This window comes from Oryctolagus cuniculus, chromosome 4 (genome assembly GCF_051225735.1).
Source record: "Oryctolagus cuniculus isolate XC-2025 breed Fujian yellow rabbit chromosome 4, ASM5122573v1, whole genome shotgun sequence".
Taxonomy (NCBI): Eukaryota; Metazoa; Chordata; class Mammalia; order Lagomorpha; family Leporidae; genus Oryctolagus; species Oryctolagus cuniculus.
In genome coordinates, this window is record NC_142870.1 from 120827069 (window position 1) to 120850210 (window position 23142).

General features: G+C 45.1%; 1 protein-coding gene across 10 annotated transcripts in view; it reads right to left on the reverse strand.

Moving 5' to 3' along the window:
* The window catches only part of SCHIP1 (schwannomin interacting protein 1), a 686877-nt gene that overhangs the window by 44580 nt on the left and 619155 nt on the right, over positions 1-23142 (reverse strand). For 2 of the 10 annotated variants that reach the window (XM_008266406.5, XM_089332153.1), the window contains exon 1: positions 1532-6128. The exons of 7 other annotated variants lie outside the window; for them this stretch is intronic. In XM_008266406.5, coding sequence (XP_008264628.1) covers positions 1532-1609 — 78 coding nt within the window. In that variant the 5' untranslated portion in view covers positions 1610-6128. Of the gene's footprint in view, positions 1-1531; positions 6129-14731; positions 15000-23142 lie in introns of those variants that run through there. One more of the 10 variants, XM_008266407.5, reaches the window with a different exon arrangement.

Genomic DNA, 23142 nt, shown 5'->3' on the forward strand with positions numbered 1-23142 from the left:
GAAGTGGGAGAACTGTACATTTGTTCTGCAGGGTTGGCTAAGTGATCCGACTCTGATGGTAGAGTGTCCCAAGTGCCTGGTGCACACTCGCTTCTGGCAAGAGGGGCCAGCTGGGAGGTAAGTGTTACGGTCTTATGACTCCACGAACTTATCACCTCGTGTACTCATTCCCTTCTTGGGAGTCACCAGGGGCAACATGGCAGGTCACTGAAACCTCCTTTCATATTTAAGTTTCCGCTTCTGGAGAAAGAACATTAACTACTGTGGACTGCAGGAGGACATAAACTATAGGGGCTGGCATTGTGGCATGATAAAACTGCCTGCCACCTACAATGCTGGCATCCATATGGGCACCGGCTTGTGTCCCGGCTGCTCTACTTCGAATCCAGCTCCCTGCTATGTGCCTGGGAAAGCAGTAGAAGATGGCTCAACTGTTTGGACCACTGTCACCTGTGTGGGAGGCCCAGATGAAGCTTCTGGCTCCTGACTTTGGCCTGGCCTAGACCTGTCTATTGTGGCCATCTGGGGAGTAAACTACTGGATGGAAGATCTTCGTCTACCCCTCTCTATAACTATTCTCAAAAATGAATCTTAAAAAAAAGACTTGACATTATTTTAAAAAGAAATAAACTGTATAATTAAAAGAGCCTCCCCACCCACACACAATTAGATGTTAGCTAAAACTGCTGTATTTTACGTTATTATACTTAAGGATCTAGCATGATAGAAACTTCCTTCTGCATCTCATGTTGGGAAAAAATGTTAGTGATATATTTGATCATATTAAAATTCTGCAGCAAGTTTACTGTTCCAGTAGGTTATACTGTAACTGGTATTTGCCCCTGAGGGGAACATGGACCTGTGCTATGAACTGCACTTGACTTCTGGCAAATAATGAAGGGGGGAGGGACACAGGGTGTGTTTAGCGTTCTGTGGACAGACAAGCGTATACTTGTCATTTGATTTCCTGACCTCACCCATGTAACTAAAGCTATTTTTAGTTGGGCCTGTTATTACCAGACAATTACCATATAAAACATTCCCAAAATATATTTACTTATTTTAAAAAGCAAGCAAAGAATTAACAGATACTGTAGCAATTTTTAAAAGCTCAAAAAACTTTTCTTAGGAAAACTTCATACTTCTCATTACTGAAAAAGCCAAGCTTAGAAAGCTACATTCAACATTCTGGCAACTACTTATAACAAGAGGAGCTGTCGATACATGTTGACAATCTTAAAAATTCTTCATACAGAAAGTCTGCCTAGCAATTCACTACAGAATAGAATGTTTCATCTGCATAATAACAACATGTATTTTTTCCCTGTTAGAATATATTAATGAATACAAGGTAGGAAAAACAGAAAGAACAGCTCTCCTAGCTCAATGCACTTGATTCTGTGCATTCAGTTTCCTGACTGTGTTAGGCAATGGCCAGAGTGTGGCATTTGGCCACTTCTCAAGAGTGATCTTTCTCCCAGCTAGAAAAATGGTCCAATTGTTGATCAACAAAAGAGCGCCCCCTCCTTACCTTTTTATAATTCCCCTGCATATCCAATGGGGATTCTTGACTGATGATGTCATCCATTCCATCACTGTCCAAATTCATTCTTTAACTCTTTAGAATTTCACTTAAATAACCTCCCATGAATTGTGATGGGCTGATGTGCCAACTGCCCAGGGTCCTGCTTACTGCTCATAACGACATGGAGAGGTAGCTACGAGTCTGTGTCTGGCCGTGAGCCTAATTGCCCCCTCTGTCCCACAGATCCCACCCGGCCTCTCTGGTCTGGCCTTGCTCTGGCGCTGGGCAGCTGCGTTCTCAGAGGCTCCCTCAGCTCCTGACGCCGGCTCTGCTTGTGGAGAGCCCAGCCGTCCACCATCTGCTGTCACCTTCCCCTGAATGATCCTGCCCAGATTCCTCCCCACAGCACCTTTCCTGTTTCCAATAAAGGAAAAGAGAGGCACTCAGCTTCATCCAGCTGAGCCGACTGCCCAGCGAAGGGCTGAGTGTGGACTGGAGCTCTGTGAGGACAACCAGCAATCTTGCTTGGATCCAGGGGTGGACTGTGTGGGATAAAAATAGACGCAAAAACTCCCAGCCTCGCTGACTTCTCCAGTGAGCTCAAGGCCGTGTATCCCAGAATGAAGGATGACAGCAGACAGGCTGACCCATAAGACACACGGTGTGGTGGTTTTTTTTTTTTTTCCCTTCTTTTCTCCATAACTGATCATCTCTTACTCTTAAAATCAAACGTAAAAGTTCACCTTCTGGAAAGACTCCAGCCTGAGACTGACATTGATTTCCTGCCCAAAGAAGGACCCCTCTGCCCCGGAGCAGTGCTTTGTTCTCCGAATATAGGCAAGAGAAAAAGAGCCATCAACTTTTCTTTAAAATCCAGCCAGCGGCGGGCTTGCTCACAAAGTAGACATTCTCCGCCACTCCCGCACCCCTCCCCAGGCTTTCAGAGTTTGTTTACAGGCTTTACATCCAGCGAGGGGAATGGCCTGCAGCTGGAGGATGTTTTGGTGCAAGAAGCAGACAAACAAGTGCATCCTCAGACACATGCTGGTCAGAACTGAGGTCCTACTGCCACCAACTAAAACATCCACTGGCTGCTTTACTGTCCGCAGGAGAAGCGGCCAGAAGAGAATTCAAAGACAAGGCCTGTGTGAGTCTGACATGCTTAGGGAGGAAGCAGGAGGTATGCCAGTCAGCAGGTGTTTCTGTGTGCATTCCTGAGCACCTGCAACAGTGCTCAGGACCAGCGCTCAAAGGGTGCCTGGACTCCAAGGGGACGCTCACCTCCAGTGGTCTGTTTAGTTCACTCCTCACTCTCATTTTCTCTGCAAACCCTGATCCAAATCCAATCCCTTCAACTCAGTTCCCAAGGGAAGGCACTGTGCGTTTGTCAGACATGATGATGACCAGGACCCAGAGAGCTACTTTTGCATGTGGGCAGGGCTTCTCCCTTGTCTTACTCTCCTCCATTCCCCAGGACCCTCTCTCTAGATGGGGGTCCCACTGTCTGCATGCAGGAGGCATAGAACACTTCCTGAGGTGGTAAAGCAACATTGGCCAATGGGAGCCACCCCATTGGCAGCATTTACAATGCAGAATTCACCAAAGCTTTAGGGTGAAGATCAAGTTCAAGTTCAAGATACATCCATCTTTCTTCACTTTAGACTCTTGTCTTCAATTCCACCTGAGGTGATATTAATAGCTCTGCTTTCAATAAAAACTCAATGTGTGTATGTAATACATATGTATGAAGTGAATATGGCAAAATGTTAAAACTTTTTAAAGCTAAGTGTGCTCACTGAATTCTTCTTTATATTGTCTTTATTATTTGAAGAATTTTAAAATAAAAATTTAAAAAGAAAGGCCCACAAAAAACAAAATAATAATAATAAAGCTTTAGGGGCTTCAAAAAGTTTGTGGAAAATGGAATTAAAAGATTAGTTTATTTTGGTGCAAAATATTGTGAAATCCATACCTCCATGAGGTCTTCAGAAAGTTCCCAGAAAATGTGGATTATGGTAAGATGATGCATGACTGCAAACATTTTTTCACCTTAATGACCTTTAATTCTATTTTCCCACAGACTTTTTGAAATATCCTTGTAGGTTCTACTTTGAAGGACCCTGTGTACATGAAATCCTGCCACAGCAGGTTAGTTAAAATGAAGGAAGCACTCACCTTCTTACATGATGTCTAATAGCACTGTAACAACAGCCACTCTTTCTTGAGGGGTGGGAAGTGCCAGCACTTCCACTTGTCTTTAACAGGCCCAATCACCCCATAAACAGACGCTCCCAGTCGCATTTTGGAGCTGAGCAAGAGAACCCAGTGTGGTTAAGTGCGCACAGTGTGTTAGTCAATGCAAGCCTGGGCCCTCTAAATGCACATGCCGGACCACGCCCAGCTGATTCCCTTTGAAGAAACAATTGCACACAGTCAAATAAGTTCATGTAGCTTTCAAAAATTAGAGTTCAATACACAACTAGCCAGTAGCGTTCCCATGTAAGAATATTAACACTGCAGTGCTTTCTAAACCACACATCTGGAACACCCAGCACCCAAGGTCACATATGCCCGCTGCTCATGCCTCAAGCAACCAAAGGACAGCGGCTGCACCGCTGCTTTCCAATTTACCACGGTGTTGTCAGTGCCACTGCGGCTTCTTTCCCACGTCATTATTGTTTTAGGCTTTCTAAGGGGATGGGGATTTGCTTACCCCAAACATCTAGAAAACTGTGTCGCTCACGATAAGTTGACAATGAAGAGTTACTGAATAACCATGTGACTGAGGAGAAATCAATGTGTTGTTCAGAATGCTTCCTCAAAGGGTTTGCGTTGTGGCACAGTGGGTGAAGTGGCAGCCTGCAGCACCGGCATCCTGTATGGATGCTGGTTCGAGTCCCGGCTGCTCCACTTCCAATCCAGCTCTCTACTATGGCCTGGGAAAGCAGTAGAAGATGGCCCAAGTCCTTGGGCCCCTGCAGCCGTGTGGGAGACCCAGAGCAGGCTCCTGGCTTCCGGCTTCGGATCGGCACAACTCTGGCCGTTGCAGCCAACTGGGGAGTAAACCAGCAGATGGAAGACCTCTTTCTGCTTCCCCTAGTCTCTCTGTGTGACTCTGACTTTTAAGTAAATTAATGAATCTTTAAAAAAAAAAAATGCTTCTTTGAAATGCTGTTCAGAACGCAAAAAGTTAATAGTTTCCATCTGTGTTTTCCAGCTGACCTCTTCTATGAAACCCACATGTGTTCTAAAGGTAAAAATGGGTCTGCTCTGATGGAAAGGGGGTACCAGGCTTTAGCTGGATGCCCCATCCACCTATTACCCAAGCCCCCAGGCCAGCCCCCTGGGAAATAAAGCTCCAGGAACATAACTGGCTCTTCCATTCTGCACTGCTCCCGGCCCTGTGGCTGCACTCGTTTCCAGACCCTGGTTCACTCTAGCTAGGGTTCAGCGACTACATAATTCCCAGTCTCACCCCTGGTCAACATCGTAGTCCACTTAACAACCTATAATCAGAGCAAATGTGGATGAAATGATGAATTTAGAAATTACAAGGCTCAGTAAGATACATAATTCTGTAAGCCTAGTTAATACCATCATTTTACTTCAACTTTAACTGGGTGGTCTTAAATATGCAGTTAAAATGAGAAAAACTAAACTCTCATTATTAATTATGTGTATACTTATAGAAATTCAGATATGTGCTAATATATTAACTATATGCATAGTTGTATGTATCTACATACATACATTACTAATATTTTATCTTTTGGAGAACATAGCTCAAAGTCCAAGACAGAAACTTTGCAACCAAACAAGAATGACAAGAATTAGGACTAAAAGACCATTTCAGTCCCCTGCCCCACCTCCTTCTTTACCATAAAGGATTCTCTCCTAAGTACTACACATAGATAGGCAGTGGGACCTCTTCTGAAATGTGATTCGAGAGCTTTCAGGGCAGCTCCCAGCACAGGTGAAATGGCTTTGCATCACACCCAGAGAAGAGCTGAGCACAGAGAGCTGCTCACTGCCTGTCCATATGGAACAGTACCAGCTGGAAATAGCTGATGATTTCCTATCTGTGACACAGGGCTCATCTTCCATAATCTCTACAGTTTGGCTACTCAAAGTATGTTCCCCCACTAGAGCAATGGAACAGAAATGCAAGTCCCCAGGTCCCATCCCAAACCTACCAAGTAAGAAATTACGCTTCTGAAAAAGAGAGCTCTAGGATTTTCTTAGTGCATCTTAACTTTTAGAAGCACTGTTCTAGAATTTGAAGGAAAAAAAAAATCATTGTAAGCCCCCGTCCTTCTATTTCCAACTATCTTTCCAGGCAGCCTGGCAAGGCTCTGCCTTTAGATACTTGGGACCAACATTGTAATTAATTGTACTTCTACAAGGTCCAAATGAAAGCAAGAGAGCTAAAATATAAACCAACCAAACACCACTTCGGGAGATGCTGGGGCTGAATGCAAGGTCTGGTGGTTTGGCAGAAGCTTTGCAAACGAGGGCTAACAGCCACGCACATCCTTCCCACTGGAATTTTCTTCTATTCCTCCTCTGCTGCTGCCTGCTCTAAAAGGAACTGTCCAGGAGTAAGACAGCCCTGATGCTAATGCTCTCCCTTAGAAAATGTACTCACAGCCACTTAGAATCCCTGAGGTTGAAAGGTTCTCTTCCCTCCCCCAACCCTGAAATTCAAGCACTAGAATGGAGCTTCACTTCCTGTGCAGCCAGGATCAGCACTGCAAGGCACACAGCTCACGTGAGCCAATGCTTTTAAATGATCATTATCGGCCACTGCTGGAAATTATTGACTCTGTGCACACTGACCACATTAATGGGAAATCATTTATGCATTGTCAAAAGATTTTTCTATTCATACATGGAAACGTTCTTGCATCCTGATTAACCCTTCAGTCTCCCACTCCTTCCTCTTCACCCTGGACATCCAATTCTGTGTATTAGATTTATCATCTCTTCTCAAATAATTTTTCTTCGGTGTAAAGCGTATCTAAATTTGGTTTGCTTTTCAATGAAGGTATTTTGATAGCTAGAAAAGCTATGTAACTATGCAGGCAATCTTTTATTTGTTGCCTTTATTTAATGGAATGCTGCATTTTTGAGCAAGGAAAAGTATTTTATTTGTAAGGCAGAAAGAACGAATGCTTCCATCTGCTGGTTTACTTGGCAAATGCCCACAATGGCCAGGGGGCAGAAGCTGCCAACTAGGAACTCAATCCAGGTCACCCACGTGGGTGGCAGGAACCCAGTTATTTGAGCCATCACCCACTGTCTCCTAGAGTTTGCATTAGCAAGAAGCTGGAGTCAGGGGCCAGAAGTGGGTATTGAAATCAGGTGCTTTCAAATGGGATGTTGACATTTTACCTAGTAGGCCAAACGCCTGCCCCACGCAGGTGATTTCTAAATGGACTTTTCAGTGCGAGTTAAAAGATATCAAAATAATAGCATTTGGAGTCCAGGGTGGGGAAGGTGGCAGTGCTAGCAGGAGGCAGAGTTTCAAGTGTTTTTCAAAAGGTTCAGTCCTATGGTTTTAACTCCTTCCAGCAAACTAGAACCCTGAGTACACCAACTCAACCGCGGCCACTCTGATGGCCATGGTCTTGATTCCAAGTAGGACCCACATTCATGTCCTTGTAGTATTTCTTTGTGGGTTCTTTCCCTGTTCACGGCTCTCTGACACTGACTGTCACTATGCCTCTCCAAGGCTGTTTTCTTTTGAATTCAAGTTGTTTTGTCAAACTATTTTCTATCAGTAGCTTCTGATGCTTCTGTTGCACAAGGGAATTCTAAGTTTACCAAGATTTCAAATTTCCCCTTGGTATAGAGAAATAAAAAATGGGATATGGCTCTACAGGGTATGGTTCTATTAATATTGAGCTTCTGTGTGTGAAATTGTGATGAGTTACCCAGATTATCCATATGTATATTTACATATACACATACATACACGAATGTGGGGTTTCTATTCTTCAAAAAAGCATCAATGCAGTTTTGTGTGCCACAGAGAAAAGCCCATGTTCTTACCACCCCTCACACTACTGACCTTCCCAAGAGAAAATACTAGACCTGGGGCTTAAAATGTATCTTACCTATTTATTTCTTAAAACCACTTGAAGTATGAATCAGAAAGTTTGAGGCCTCAAACCATACTTTAACTAGGAATGATGTGCTTGTACAAAATTTCTATTTCATATCATGCCCACACTGACACTTTGTTGAAAATTTTGTTTTTCCCATCTGTAGCACTTATCACCATGCTCCTTTTGTGCTAAAACACATAAATCAGATTTTCAGATATTGTGGCTGAGAACAAATACAGATGAATTTATATTCAGAATTAGCTTCTTTATTTTTAAGGTTACCACCTCCTTATTAAAAAAAAAACAATTTCAACAGAGCAGAACACAACTATACTTTAATCGAGCCAAACAATGATGATGAAGTACTCTGCAGAACTATCAACCAAGGGAGAAAAAAAATCACTATAGAACAACACAGAAAATTGTTTCACTGAACTTGTATTTAAAAGCCTGTATCAAATAATGCATTAAAATGCTTTGAAATTCTCCTTCCATTTCAATACATTTTTTTTCCTGCTGTGGGTGAAACCAGGCTTAAATTGGGTGGAATCTTAAATGAACTCAAATTTGATACCTTGTTTTCTCATTCACAGGAAGAAGGGATCTGGAAATGAGCCCTCCCTTGGCCTGATGTCAACAGGGATATTTCCTTTCCTTTGTTAACCATTAAATGGGCCTTTCCAATCTGGGCAGGCAGAGCTGTTTACCTCTTTCTCCAGCAAGAACTTTCAAAATATCTTGATGTACTACTTCAACTGATACAGCCCCCAGTTTTATCATTTGAAACCAAGAGAGGGTGTCTTTTATTGTAGATACTGGGTATGACACTTCCTATTGGCCTGAAATATTTTACCCCAGAAAAATCTGGTGTTCTACAAGGCAAGGAAATGATCCCTTTCTATGGCAAAAGGATGAATTAAAACTTGGCAACATTCAATCTATTAAGAAAGGCATCTTGGGGATGCATACAGGTGTTTTGCATAAGGGCTTGGGGATAGACCATGAAATCTACCTTGGGAAAGTTCTCTGGGGGAGGAAGCAGGCAGGGAGTGCTTTTCTTCATGTGCCACGTCATGGACAATGCACTCAGTCTCTTATTCTGTGAGTCCCCCATTCTGGCACATGGGATGTGTGAGGGGCTGGCAGCTGGCCAAGAGACCCCGACACCAACTCCCTGTTGCAGTGCACAGCTTCAAGCTTCTCTCTGGGGCTGTGAAGGGAAACCTGATCCTGGGGATTCAGCCCAGCACCAACTGCAGGAAAAGCAATTCAACCCCGCAAATGTGTACTGGACACACACCCTGAGGACGTGCGTATGGCCGAGGCCGTGTTGATTCCAATAAGGTCCTTGCCTTCCAGAAGCCTAGCGTTTCTCCTGTGGGAAACACAGCTCCACGTGAATCGCTGTAATGGGTTCCAGAGAAAACACAAAGTGCATCGCGAAGGAGACAGTTTGACTGGCGGATGAGAGAGGAAAAAATCTCCTGAAGGAGGTGGCACTGGAGCCTGGGAAGCTGCAGGAGCCTGTGACAGGTGACAGCAGGTGGAGTGTGGGTGGGAGGTGTCTCAGCAAAGGAAAAGAGCTGATGTCAGTGACAAGGCAGGCGTGCTGGACCTGCAGGGAGCAGCAATGCTGCCCAGGGTTCAGATTTCTGTTAAGCCTTGAATGCTGTGCAAATGGGGTCTGGAATTTACCCTCAGGAACCCGAGGCGGCAGGAAAGATTGTCATCACCAGGTGTGCATTTGAAGAAGGGACTCTCATGCTCCCAAGGGAGGGACAAGAGGAGAGTCATTCACACACTGGACCGCTTTCTCTCGGTCGACCTCCATTCCCACAATAGCCAAGAATGAGAGGATGTGATCTGTGTCTGAGACAGTACTGGGCGCAGGGAGGGGACGGCCACAGGGGATGAAAGCGTTCTGCTGTTTTTAAACATGCACATCGTTCCCAAACTCAACTGCAAGTAAACGCGGACATTATCTAGGAGCTTTGAAGCAGAATGGACCCTGTGACCTAAAGTTGTGCTCACAAGTTAATTTGGCCTCTTCCAGGCTGCCAGGCTTGAAGCTGTGGGCAGGGCTCTTTCCTGAAGAGACTGGCTTCCTCCCAAGACTGGGAAATGGAGGTCGACAGCTCAATCTTTGAACCGGGCTACGAGAGAATGGCAACCCATGCCTTGGCCACCTCCTCGTGGGTGTAAACTCTGGGAGGGAGAAGGGACACACAGGCCACGGAGGGCTTTGAAGACCAAAGCCACCACAAGAAACTGCAGTTCCCCTCTGTTTACTCCTTGGCCTATGTTGTTCAAAGCACAGAGCACCCAAACATTTGCTCATTCAGGGTCAGGCTCCTGGTAACTACCAAACTCAACAACAATGATCTCTTTGGAAAAGCAATATACAAGAATCAATTGTATTTTTTTTTTTTTGACAGGCAGAGTGGACAGTGAGAGAGAGAGAAGAATCAATTGTATTTCTATGCATTAGCCACCAACAGTTGGGGATGAGCAATCCTCCCGGAAACACTGAAGGGCTGAGGGGAACGGAGGACAGGAGGGGCGTGGCTCTGAATCCCCTCACAGCCAGCTGACTGGTGCCTGCAGAAACGGCCTCTGCCAGGGGATCTGCCCACTCTCAGGCCAGGTGTCAACTGGGAAAACCCCATTTCACAGATGGGAAGGCTAACAAGAAACAAGGGGATGATGTGACCCACAGACAATGAAAACTGCAGGTTCACGGTTGGGGGAGGGCAGAGAAGGGGCTGAAAGTCATAATTCAAGAAGCCCCAGTACTACAACTGTGAAGGATGCCATGCCCTTTTTCTTAGTCATTTTATACACAGCAGCTTGCCCACCCATACAAGAACAAAAATAAAAATCCCCATTGTCATGGTGCTTACACACAGTAGGGACACAGAAAATGGGCACATAAGTAAGTGAAATACGTACTGTGACTAGATATAGAAAGAAATGAGGGGGGAGACACGTAGCCCAACAGTTAGGAAGCCAGTTAAGATGCTTCCGTTCCACAGTGGAAGACCTGGGTTCCATATGGGCTCTGACTTCCAATTCTGGCTTCCTGCTGATGGGCACCCAGGGAAGCACCAGGTGATGGCTCAAAGATTTGGGTCCCTGCCACTCACATGGGAGACCTGGATTGAGTTCTGGGCTCCTGACTTTTGCCTGGCCCAGCCCTAGCTGCTGCAGGCTTTGGGGAAGTGAACTAGATGATAGGAGCTCTGTCTCTCTGTCTCTCAAGCAAAAAAATCAGGAAAGCATACTAGAAATATTGGGCCAGAAAGAACTGGGGAGACAGAAGTTCACGGAGTAGGTCAGAGAAGGTCTCTTCAGGATGTGGCATTTGAGCAAGGTGTGAGGAGAGGGACTGAGGGCCTGGGGCTTGGGGATTGTTGGGTAAAATGCGGCCGGTGCCATGGGTCACTAGGCTAATCCTCCGCTTGCGGCACCGGCACACCGGGTTCTAGTCCTGGTCAGGGCGCCGGATTCTGTCCCGGTTACCCCTCTTCCAGGCCAGCTCTCTGCTGTGGCCAGGGAGTGCAGTGGAGGATGGCCCAAGTGCTTGGGCCCTGCACCCACATGGGAGACCAGGATAAGTACCTGGCTCCTGCCTTCGGATCAGCGCGGTGCGCCAGCCACAGTACGCCGGCCGCGGCGGCCATTGGAGGGTGAGCCAATGGCAAAGTAAGACCTTTCTCTCTGTCTCTCTCTCTCACTGTCCATTCTGCCTGTCAAAACAAAACAAAACAAAACAAAAACGCAGGATGCCTACATGAATGTGGATTTCAAAATTTAAGCAAAGAACAATTTTTTGGTGCTAATACATCCCAAACACTAAGCATTATTTGCTAAATCTGCAACCCTACGTGGGGGTGGGAAGGTGGGATTGGGAAGGTGTAGTGAACCCACACAGACAGGAAGACCAAGTGCAGGGTGGCCCAGCGTGGTGGGAGGGGAATGAAGGAACAGGGGAAAGGTGTCCAGGAGGAATCAGGAGCCACCTGCGACCTTGGAGAATGCAGGTAACTTTTTATTTATTTATTTATTTTTTTGACAGGCAGAGTGGACAGTGAGAGAGAGAGAGAGAGAGAGAGAGAGAAAGGTCTTCCTTTTGCCATTGGTTCACCCTCCAATGGCCACCGCGGCCAGCACGCTGTGGCCGGTGCACTGTGGCTGGCGCACCACGCTGATCTGAAGCCAGGAGCCAGGTGCTTCTCCTGGTCTCCCATGCGAATGCAGGGCTCAAGTACTTGGGCCATCCTCCACTGCACTCCCTGGCCACAGCACAGAGCTGGCCTGGAAGGGGGGCAATCAGGACAGAATCTGGCTCCCTGACTGGGACTAGAACCCGGTGTGCCAGTGCCGCAAGCGGAGGATTAGCCTAGTGAGCCGCGGCACCGCGGGTAACTTTTGAAAAAAAAAATCTCACCTGTGGGAACTGGTCTGATTTGAGTTTTAAAAGCTCATTCTGCAGAGACTATGGGTAGGGCAGGGGCAGGTAAACTAGTTAGAAGGCCATTATTGTACTGGCACCGCAGCTCACTAGGCTACTCCTCCGCCTGCGGCGCTGGCACCCCGGGTTCTAGTCCCGGTTGGGGCGCCGGATTCTGTCCCGATTGTTCCTTTTCCAGGCCAGCTCTCTGCTGTGGCCAGTGAGTGCAGTGGAGGATGACCCAAGTGCTTGGGCCCCTGTACCCACATGGGAGACCAGGAGGAGGCTCCTGGCTTTGGATTGGCGCAGTGAGTGGCCACAACGCACTGGCTGTAGCGGCCACTTGTGGGGGGGGAGGTGAACCAACGGCAAAAGGAAGACCTTTCTCTCTCTGTCCACTCTGCCTGTCAAAAAAAAAAAAAAAGGCCATTATCATTATAATGACGATGATGAGAATAGTAATAAATACATCTATATGCATGCACTAGAATGTGCATGGAATTTTGGAAGGAATGGCTCCTGAAGCCCCAACCATGAACTCCCCATTTAAAACTCTTGGCATGTATAATTTATGGGGGAAGGGAAGATAGGGGAAGGAATCAGCCGTCCAAATACATGCTGTGGATTCACCAAAAAATACTAACCTAAGGAATTTGCTGTGACCACTGCATTAGCATGTTTAAAAAAAAAAAAAAAAGAAGCCCTCATAAAAAAAAAATGGGGGTAGGGAGTTCTGTAAAACATCAAACTGTGGCTATCACTAGAGACTAAGGCAACATCAATCTAAGACCTTAAAGAAGCCACAGCTTCAGAATCCAATCTCACCTGGTGCCTGCTGGGTTCTAACACTAAGGTTCCTAAGGAGGATTAAGATTTGACTGCAAGGTTAATGTTTCTGTTCCTGCTAAGCTGTGCATAAAAGAAGAGCACTAAAAAAAAAAAAAAAAAAAAAAAAAGACCATACATATGAAGGTAGTTCTACTAGAAAACCCCATGGAGATGCAGAATCTATTAACTATTATTAGCCACTGAATACATTTAATTTTATTGTGGAAATAGGCAATAAATACTTCAAAATTATTAAATACACAAGCCACTGTTACATAGTGCAGCTCATATAAAACAGAATCAATTTGCCATCCTTTGCAAGAAGCCGTAGGCTAACATAACCCCTCCTTGCAAGAAGCTGCTGCTATTTGACCAATTCTTCAACCTACAGAAATAGTAATTTCCCATTCAACAGAATGCTTATGAGACAGGAGACAGTCTCACAGTATCTTACCCTTTAAAATTTAAACTATACAGCTTCTTAGCGAGGAAGATGGAAAATAATTCTAATTATTACAGCCATGCGATCACCTGGAACCGCGCCACTCATGGATCAGGCCCTACAGAAGTGCTTGCCATCCCCGGCCCTGAGCTCTCTGGTACGTGGAAGTGATGCCTTGCTTGTCCTCTCAGCGTCTCTGACCTCCTTCTCATAGAAGGAATTCCTGTGCAGCACACATCTCAATATTTAGAATCTATGGACCTAAATATGCTATAAAATGAAAATACTACAAAACACGCCTACCCTGATAAAATTCCAAGTATTACATAGAGGAAACGTGCCCAGGTATATTTTCACAGGCACACTTGACTTAGCTGGGAAACCACTGCCTTCAGTCTCCTGAAATGCACGATTCTGCCTGCCCACATTTTGCACTGTGCAATCTGACCTTCGGAGAAACACCTGCTAGTCGCAGGTAACGGACCTCACACGAGGAAGAGGCATCCTTAAGTCAGAGAACTGGAGAGCTTCTAAACTCAGTGGGTTGAGTAATATCCCAATATTAACTATCCAGACGGAGACTGGCCATGCCTGCTGTGGCAAACAGGGCTTTCTCTTAGGATGCTCTTGCTGTCTGTTTACATCCAGGCTCTTTTCAACGCTGTCTCAGTAGCTCAAGTCCTAGGAAGGAGTTCTTCAACACTCAGGAATTGATCAGTGTTGAATTCATACCTCTACATAGCAAATTAGCACACAGCTGAGAACATTCATTAAAATTTTCCTATTTGGAGTTTTAAATGCATATTGGTACCAAATTCTTATTCACTAACCATTTAAAACAGCATAGTAGTAAAAATAACTTTGGAAAGAGGAGTACAACTTTAAATGTCAAGTGCATGCCGGTTGATTTTTGAAAATTTCTAGGACCATCAATTATGACTTCCGACTTACACACTATTCTTAGACAATCCTGCAAACTGGATGTAAAACAACTCACTTCCTGTGCAATGACAAAAACAAAAAATCACACTGAATGTTACAACGTGAAATTCTGATCGGATTGTCCTCTGAATCCCCTTACATTCAATTACAGTTCAAAGCAGTTCCTCTTATTTGCACAGACATACAAAATGTGCAAAGCACAGATCACCAGCCAGGATTTCACAAATGCTTTAAAGGCCAAGGAAGCAGTGCTTTCTGGCCCATTACTCCCCAGAAAACCTAATTACAATTCAGATACTGTATGTGATGAAGGCCGGAGCTGAGCGGAGGAAGGCAAAATCCCTTGCAAATCCGGGAAGAGGCAACCTGCTGCGTTGGAAGAGGAAGGCCTCCTCTCCCAGAGGATGCCGGCCTCAAAATCAGGCTTTAAAACCTACCTGATACGAGCAGTTCTCCTGATGTACCATCTCAGTGCATCCTAGGGCGCAGACCCCAAAGCAGGACTGCTCAGCGAGGCTGCGAAGGGAAAGCTCCGAGCATCCACGCGCGGGCGGCGGCGAGAACGCCCTGGAAAGGCAGGGGCTCCCCGCAGATTAAAATGGATGCTGTTTCGCTGATCAACCTGCGCAGTGGCACTGCCTGTGCCGGGAGGCGCGCCGCGCCGCTCCCCGCCTAGCCAGGCAGCGAGGCCGGCTTCCGCGACGGGGAGCGCGGCCGGCGGGGGGAGGGGGCGCAGCGCCCGCACAATCAGCCAATTATATTATGGGCACAAAGAGAAGGATCAGTCTGGGGCTGGTGTGACCTTCTGGTGCTTTATGAAGGCAGTTAACTGATGTGGAAACATTCTCGTCCTCATTAAAGAGAAAAAGGCCAGCAAGGGAGAGGGAAAGGGACAGGCACAAATCAATGTTGCAGTTGAACATTTCTAACCTCCGGCATCATCTTCTTGCCCATGGAGGCTGGTTGGTTGGTGCTATTTAAAAAAAAAAAAAGGCTTGAAAGAGCATTTCAGAACTTTGAACGTGCTACAAGGAAAACACTCCATTCTGAATACCCACACTGAGAGGATGTCTTCCATGCTAGGTTTTCAAGGGGCTGTCAAGTTTGTAACCTAAAGGAGTGTCTTCCCTCTTTAAAAACATATTATTTGGTAATACTTTAATTCCCCACTAACAAGTATCTCGGGTTCTTTGCTTATTTTTAAGTTAGACATAAGATGAAATAATTATTACTGTAATTTTTGTAGGGAGAACACATATTACAATATTTGTTAGTATAATTTATTCATTTCATGGAAACTAAACTTTTAAGTTTATTTTGAAAGTGTGGCTTTGTGGGGCTGGCACTGTGGTACAGTGGGTTAAACTCTTGCCTGCCGCACAGTCATCCCATATGAGTGCCAGCTCAAGTCCTGGCTGCTCCACTTCCAATCCAGCTCCCTGATAATGTGCCTGGGAAAGCAGCAGAAGATGGATCAAGTGCTTGGGTCCCTGCACCTATGTGGGAGACCCAGAAGAAGCTCCAGGCTCCTGGCTTGGGTCTGGCTCAGTCCCAGCCATTTGGGGAGTGAACCAGTAGATAGAAGATCTCACACTCTGTCTTTTCCTCTCTTTAACTCACCTTTCAAATAAATACATAAATCTTTTTTACAAAAAAAAAGGTGTGGCTTTGTACATATATATATGCACATGCTGCAATGTGAATATATACACACTCCCACTGTAGCACACATGACCCCTGAATCAGACCATCCCACCCAAGAGACAGCAATGGAAATGGCCCTGCATAGAACAAGCAAAGGCAATGCACGTTGGATAATCCAGAATTCTGAGAAAACACTGGGCCCAACCTCTTAGCAGCTTCAGGGACCTTCTAAGTAGGACTTCAGGAAATATAAAAAGCAATGAGCAGGTCTGTAAACGCTTCAAGCCAACTTAATGACTGAAAATTAAGAAAAATAGAAAACCCAGTAAAGTAAAATTTCTTTATCTATATTCCTCACTTGCCACAAGCAATTCATTGCATTTTTTCTTAATAAAATGATTCCAATACAAAAATGGCACTCCCTAAAAACTTGACTGAATTTAATCAAATTTCCTTAAAAATGAGAAGGAATATTATTTTAATATCTCCCTATCACCCTTCTCAAAACTTTCCCTTCTCGTCAGTAACCATAGAGTCTTCGTTACACTACTGAGATGGCTGGCAAGAATTCTCAGATGAAGCACGCTCTCTTAATGAATGGTGAGAGTTCATGCTTGGAATATTTGGTAATTTATTATATTTTAAAAAATTTATTTGAGAAGCAGAGACAGAGACAGAGACAGAGACAGAGAGGGAGCCCCAGTCCACCAGCTCATTCCCCAAATGTCTGCAAGGGCTGGGGTTGAAGCTGAGAGCTGCTGTGAACACAACCCCCAAGTTTCCCATGTGAGTGGCTGGGTCCCAATCACTTGAGCCATCACAGCTGCCTCCCAGGGTCTATGTTAGCAGAAAGCTGGAACCAGGAGCCAGAGCCAGGAACTGAACCCAGGTGCTCTAACGTGGGACTCAGGCATTTCACGCACCAGGCTGAATGGCCACATCTGCTAATGTGTTTTAAATTTTACAACAACATCTCTGTTATTTGGAAAGAAAAATGCCTATTTTTATAAATTTCTTTTAAGATTCATTTATTTGAGAGGCAGAGTCATAGACAGAGAGAGGGAGAGACAGAGACAGAGGTCTTCCATCCATTGGTTCACTCCCCAAATGCCTGCAACAGCTGGAGCTGGGTTGATCCAAAGCCAGGAGCCAAGAGCTTCTTCCAAGTCCCCCACAGGCATGAAGGGGGCCAAACACTTGAGCCATCTTCCACTGCTCTCCCAGGCCATCAGCAGGGAGCTGGATTGGAGGCGGAGCAGCCAGGACAGGAACCGATGCCCACATGGGATGCTGATGCTGCAGGCGAAGGCTGCTTAACTCACTATGCCATAGCAGTGGCCCTTATAAATATTCTTAATTTTTGCTATTTGAGATTCAATGAGGAGAAAAGTCTGCTCCCTTAATTCAGCTCCACTGACACACTCATATGCACACTCATTGAGCCTTCTTAGGAGAATGAAAAGGCGGCAGGGCAGGCTTAACCCTTAGTGCTCTCACAGACTCCTATTTCAGCACTAGGTTCAAAGGAGAACCCTGGGGATAGCTCTTGCAGAGGGGCAGGGCCCTGCAGGGCTCTGCTACAGCAGAGGTGGGCCAGGAAACACGTGCAGGGCTTTCCAGGCCTGCGCTTAGGTCAGAAGCACACGGAAAGCCTGATGAATGATTCACAAGTCTTGGAAGGCAGAATCTTCTTCAGTAGAAAAGAAGGCAGTAACTTTTCAGGGAAAGGCAACAATCAATACCCTCGCCCATCCCACACTCCACCTCGCCATTGGGTAATCCACACCTTACAGACACAGAGCCCTCTATGCAGAGGGCCTTGCCATCCAGCCACCAAAGGAAGGTTCTGGAATCCTAAGTATCAGCAAGGAAAGGTAGGCCAAAGAAAAAGTTCCTTTTGCAAGGCAGCTGATAAGATGAAATGAAAACCTTGGGCTTAATACAGAAGGCATCCTCCCACCTTCCATGACAGAAGAGCTCTCACTTCAAAGGCTGTCTGACCTGGCTCAAATTCCTGCTCTCACCATCTATGACCTTAAGACTCAGAACAGGCACCCAAGCTGCACAAAGTTTACAAAGCTACTTTCTGAACTCTGCTCTCTTCCCAAACTGAAGGCTCTGGGATATATTACATAAGCTCCTAAAGACATGTATCATGTGTTATATAAAAAAAAAAGTCTAAACATGATTCTACTGTTCACAGTTGCAGTTCCATAAATAGTGGAAGTGATTCAGAGGTGGCTCTGGGGAGAACAGATTTATGACAATTGTATCCCAAATCCTGTCAAAAAACCCTCCCAAGTGGTATAAACAAGGAGAAAAAAGGAATATATCAAGCGGGCTTCTCTTTATAGCCATTTATTGGAAAGGACTTTGTGTTATCATTTGAATTATGATTTGCTAGCACAAAAAACTTTGAACAGCAACCAGTTGTTCCAAGAAACATTCAGGCTAGAATAACTTACCAAACGGCAGTCCCATTTGTTACTTCTGACTGAGAAATATTGATGAACTTGTTATTTTTCAGCACAGTCTAGCAGCATAATTCCTTTTACTTCTTAAATCCTCAGAGCTTCTCTTCTCATTAAAAGCACTAAGTTTCAGATTTCGATGGGACCTCAAGAGATCACTTGGTCCAACGCTGTTAAATTCCAGATATGGAAACTGAGGCCCAAGAAAGTTGTGACATGCCCAGCAACAAACAAGACATCAAAGTAAGTAGAACAAAGAAACAAAAGTGATTTCCTGGACTGGCACCAGGTGAGAATGCACCAGAGAGAGCTGCCTGTCTGCCCTCAGAATTCCCAGGCTGAAATGCTGTGAGGAGGTGGGACCTGTAAGCTCGGACCACAGAGGCAGAGCCCTCACGTGCGAGATGCACATCCCCACCAAAGAGGCCCCCATGACCGCTCTGCTGCTTCCACCAGGGGAGGGCACAGTGAGATGATGCCACCCACGAATCAGGGGACATGACCTTACCCGACCCTGAATCTGCTGGCGCCTTGGTCTTAGACTTCCCTGCCTCCAGAATTATGAGAAGTGCGTTTCTGTTACTTGTTAAGTGGCCCTGTTTATGGTATTTTGTTATATAACTGCCTAAGACAAATGCTAAAGGAAGACCCACCAGACATAGAGAAATAAACTCCCTTTGTTTGAGCCAAAGCAGTTTGGCCTTAAAATAAAAATCTATCAAGTAAGAGCAAGGTTGCAGTGCAGTTTTACTTAAATCCAGACCCAAGGCATATTTTAAAGAGAAAAAAAAAAAAAACTCAAGTATTTCCTGATTAAAATATTGTTCCTGTTTCTGCCATCATACAAACCACTGTGTCACTAAATACAGATTTCGAGGAGACCTCAAGAGATCATTTAATCCAACACTGTCATTTTCCAGATGGAGAAACTGAGGCCCCAGAAAACTGTGACATGACCAATAACAAGCACAAAGCATCTGAGTAAGAAAAAGTTGTGGCAATTAGTAGCAACAGGAGGAAGATGTTGGGGGACAATAAACACAGTGGTAAGAAAATACACCCATGGGCCATCTGAGGGTAGTCTCCAAAGTTAATTACTGGGATCAAGGACTGATTTGAAAAGGGTAGAGGAAATTCTCTGGCATCAGTTGGTTTATGTATATTTGTCAAAAGTCATTGCATAAAACATTTAAAATTTGTGCATTTCATGGTCTGCTATAAAATTTATATAATATTAAAATTTATGTCTGAAGAATAAATTGCATCTGGAAAATAATACAGCGCTTGCTACCAAATTTTAAAGTCTAGTTTATGATATGCAGGCTAAAGAATTTAAGGGGACAATTACTGATTTGGCAACTTACTTTGAAATGCATCAAATAATGCGAGGAATTGATGGATGGGTTGAGGGACAGATCAATGGATAGTTGTGACAAAGAAAGTTTAGAAAAAAAGAACCTCAGCTGTAGGAGCTGGTATCACTGGGCATTCATGAAAAAATTCCCATTGGAAAATGTTTACAGTGAAATGTTGGGAAAAAGGAAGTACTGGGGCGGGGGAAGCTGGACAGGAAGTCGCTGTCTTAGGCAGTCAACTTTAAGCTTTTCTTTGGCAAACTGGGGAAAGTAGACAGGTATTTCACACAGCTTTAACTTGTGCTTCTTTACAAGGTAAAAGAAAAAAGGAACTGTGGGGAAAATGGATCCTGTGGCTACAAGGGGAACCCAGTCTGTAAATGTCCCACCTGAAGAAGAACTGCTATCGCTGTTGTTGCCCCCAGCCCAGGCAGCAGCATCAACGAGAACACACCTCTGAACACGCTTCAGTTTGTGAAAGTGCTTTCCTCAACATCTCCCTTGATTCTTACAACCTTGCAGTTGAAACAAGTTCCTACTATGTGCCATGTGAATCAGTGTTTCTGCCCTCGAGGAGTTTGGTAAGGGATGCTGGTGACACACAAATGACTGTGTATGATGAAGAATGACTTCAGTATCTCCAAAGAGACTTTGTTCACTAGGAATTCAAGAGAGGAAGCTAGGGTGAACGAAGAGATTGCAACAATTGTGTTCATTGGGTTATTAATTCCTTTAATGTCTGTCTTTTCAAGATATAGATTAATGTAGGCTTCCTTAGAACTTGGATCTTGATTGATTTTCCTTGGTGCTGAAATAGCACTATCGGGTATAGAACAGGCTCTCAATAGACAACATATTTTACTGAGCTCATATATTGGTAGGCTTTTAGTAAATATTTTTTAAATGAATGCATAAATGAGTATAAATGAGTAGACCTTCGGAGAATTACCTCATCTCTCTTCCACGCAATTTTCTCATCTATAAATTAGAGATGTTTATTCCCTGCCCACTGGGTTGATAAGAGGGTGAAATTACAGTAACCTGTAGAAATATCTGGTAGGGACACAGAAAAGGAACAGAATGAAATAATAAGCTTTCAAGGAACAGAGGCCAGAAGGACAGAGGTGGGAATGGGAATGGGAATGGAAGGGGAAGATGGATGGATGCATTCCAGACACTGCAAAAGAAGAATGGGTAGCACTCGGGCAGTGATCCGACACTGGGGACTGAACGGGACAGGAACTGGAGTGAAATCTGTGCTGTGAAAAGAAACACGGGTGATGGGAGAACAAACTAATTAATTCTTGGGAGTTGGGGTGCAGGAAGGAGGTTTTTTTTTTCTTCTACTTTTTACCCACAAAGTTTTCAGTCGAAGGTACAAAAGGCAATTGAAGCTCAAGAATGAAGTCAGGCCATCAGAATTGGGTGAGCTTTTGCAGGAAGAAGCTGATTGAAGCTGTGGAAGTGTATTTGGAAGGGAGAGACTGTAGAGAAGCAAAGTACCACTGCAGTTGGCCTAATCTGGTCCTAATCCTTACATGGCAAAGGGCCATTAAGGCTGTTGACCGGATGATTCTGGAGATGAAAAGCAAGTGGGTTACCCAAGTGAGGTACTGTAATCATCCCAAGGACCCTCACCAGATAAAAGAGGGAGGCACCAGAGGAAGAACCAGAGAGGGCAGTATGAGGAGGACTCGGCCCAACATCATTAGGTTTGGAGACAGAGGAAGAGGCTCCCTGGCCCGGAGGTGGGCTGCCTCTAGAAGAAGGAAATGGACTCTCCCTAGAGACACCAGAAGAAATGCAGCTGCAGCCTGGTGACTTCAGTCTTCTGAGAACACTTGGGACCTTTGAACTCTGGGGTTGTAGTCCAATAAATGTGTGATGTAAGCCACTACATTTGTGATGATTTGTGCCAGTGGAAATAGAAAACTAACACTTGAATGACAGCCCATATTTAGAGGGCAAGAAGATACAGCAGAGGTATGATCAACAAGGGGAGAGCAAGATGAAAACTAGCACAGTGAGGGGTCAAGGAGATGGAGGGCAGGCGGGCAGAGCGCAGATTCTTCAAATACTGCAGGGATGGAGAGGAAAAAGACGACCAGAGGCCATCAGTTTAACTAATAGGAAGTCATGACTTACCACAGGGAGTAATTTCAGTAGTGGTGTTTCGGGGTTGGAAGCCAGGTGGTTGTAGTTAAGAAGTTGAGGAACAGAGAGAGCAATTAGTAAAGAAGTTTGCTGGTGAATCAGAGCATTAGAGTGGTAGCTTGAATGTGTAACAGAATCATGGAGGTGGTGGTTGTTGTGGCTGTTTGAGATACAAGAGACCCAAAGGTCTAGGTGGGCAGAGCAGAAGGACGGGAGCAGAAGGCAGAGAGTGATGATGATGGATAGGAAAATAACTGAAGGGGGCAGATGCTGCAAGAGCTGGACCAGGAACATGGGGCCAGCCTCCATTCGCTCTTAGAATGTGGTGGGTGACATGTGGAGTAAGGAGGAAGCTGTGGTGGTGGTGGTGGGGCAGGGGGGTGGGGAATACAAGGGAGGAAGATGATTGGGTGGCCTCGACTGGGTCTGTAAAGGAACAGCTGTAGGCTGCTCACTGGAAGGAGTATATGTGAGTGCTTGGACTATGGTAGGGAAGCTTTTCCAAGAGATTTTGTAAGGCTTTGCTGTATTATTTAAGAGTATTGATTGAATTCCACTGTAGAAGACAGGAAAGTCAGGAGGAATGAAACTCCTTTTTTTTTTTTTTAAAGATTTATTTATTTATTTATTTGAAAGGCAGAATCACAGAGAGGCAGAGGCAGAGAGACAGAGAGAGGTCTTCCATCCACTGGTTCACTCCCCAAGTGGCCACAATGGCTGGAGCTGGGCGATCGGAAGCCAGGAGTCAGGAGCCCCTTCCGGGTCTCCCACATGGGCGCAGGGGCCCAAGGACTTGAGCCATCTTCCACTGCTTTCCCAGTCCACAGCACAGAGCCAGATTGGAAGTGGAGCAGCCAGGGCTCACACTGGCGCCTATATGGGATGCCAGCATTGCAGGAGATGGCTTTACCCACTACATCACAGCCCTGGCCCTGGATGAAACTCTTAAGACATGTTAAGTATAGATAAAGGACATGTGACAGCCTGCAAGACACAGGTGAAATGATTAAGATGTGTTAGATTTAGTTAATGAGTAAGCAAGTGGACATAGAATTCATGCATGAAATATCAAATAAGTTAGTAAACTGGATGTGTTAGTCCTAGATCAGGTGTGTATTATGTTTCTGTGTCTGTTGAGCACAGAAAAGGATGGAAAGATGAAAAAGCATCTAATATTCATGACATATCAAATAACCAGAGGCACATGGGGCACTCATATTCATT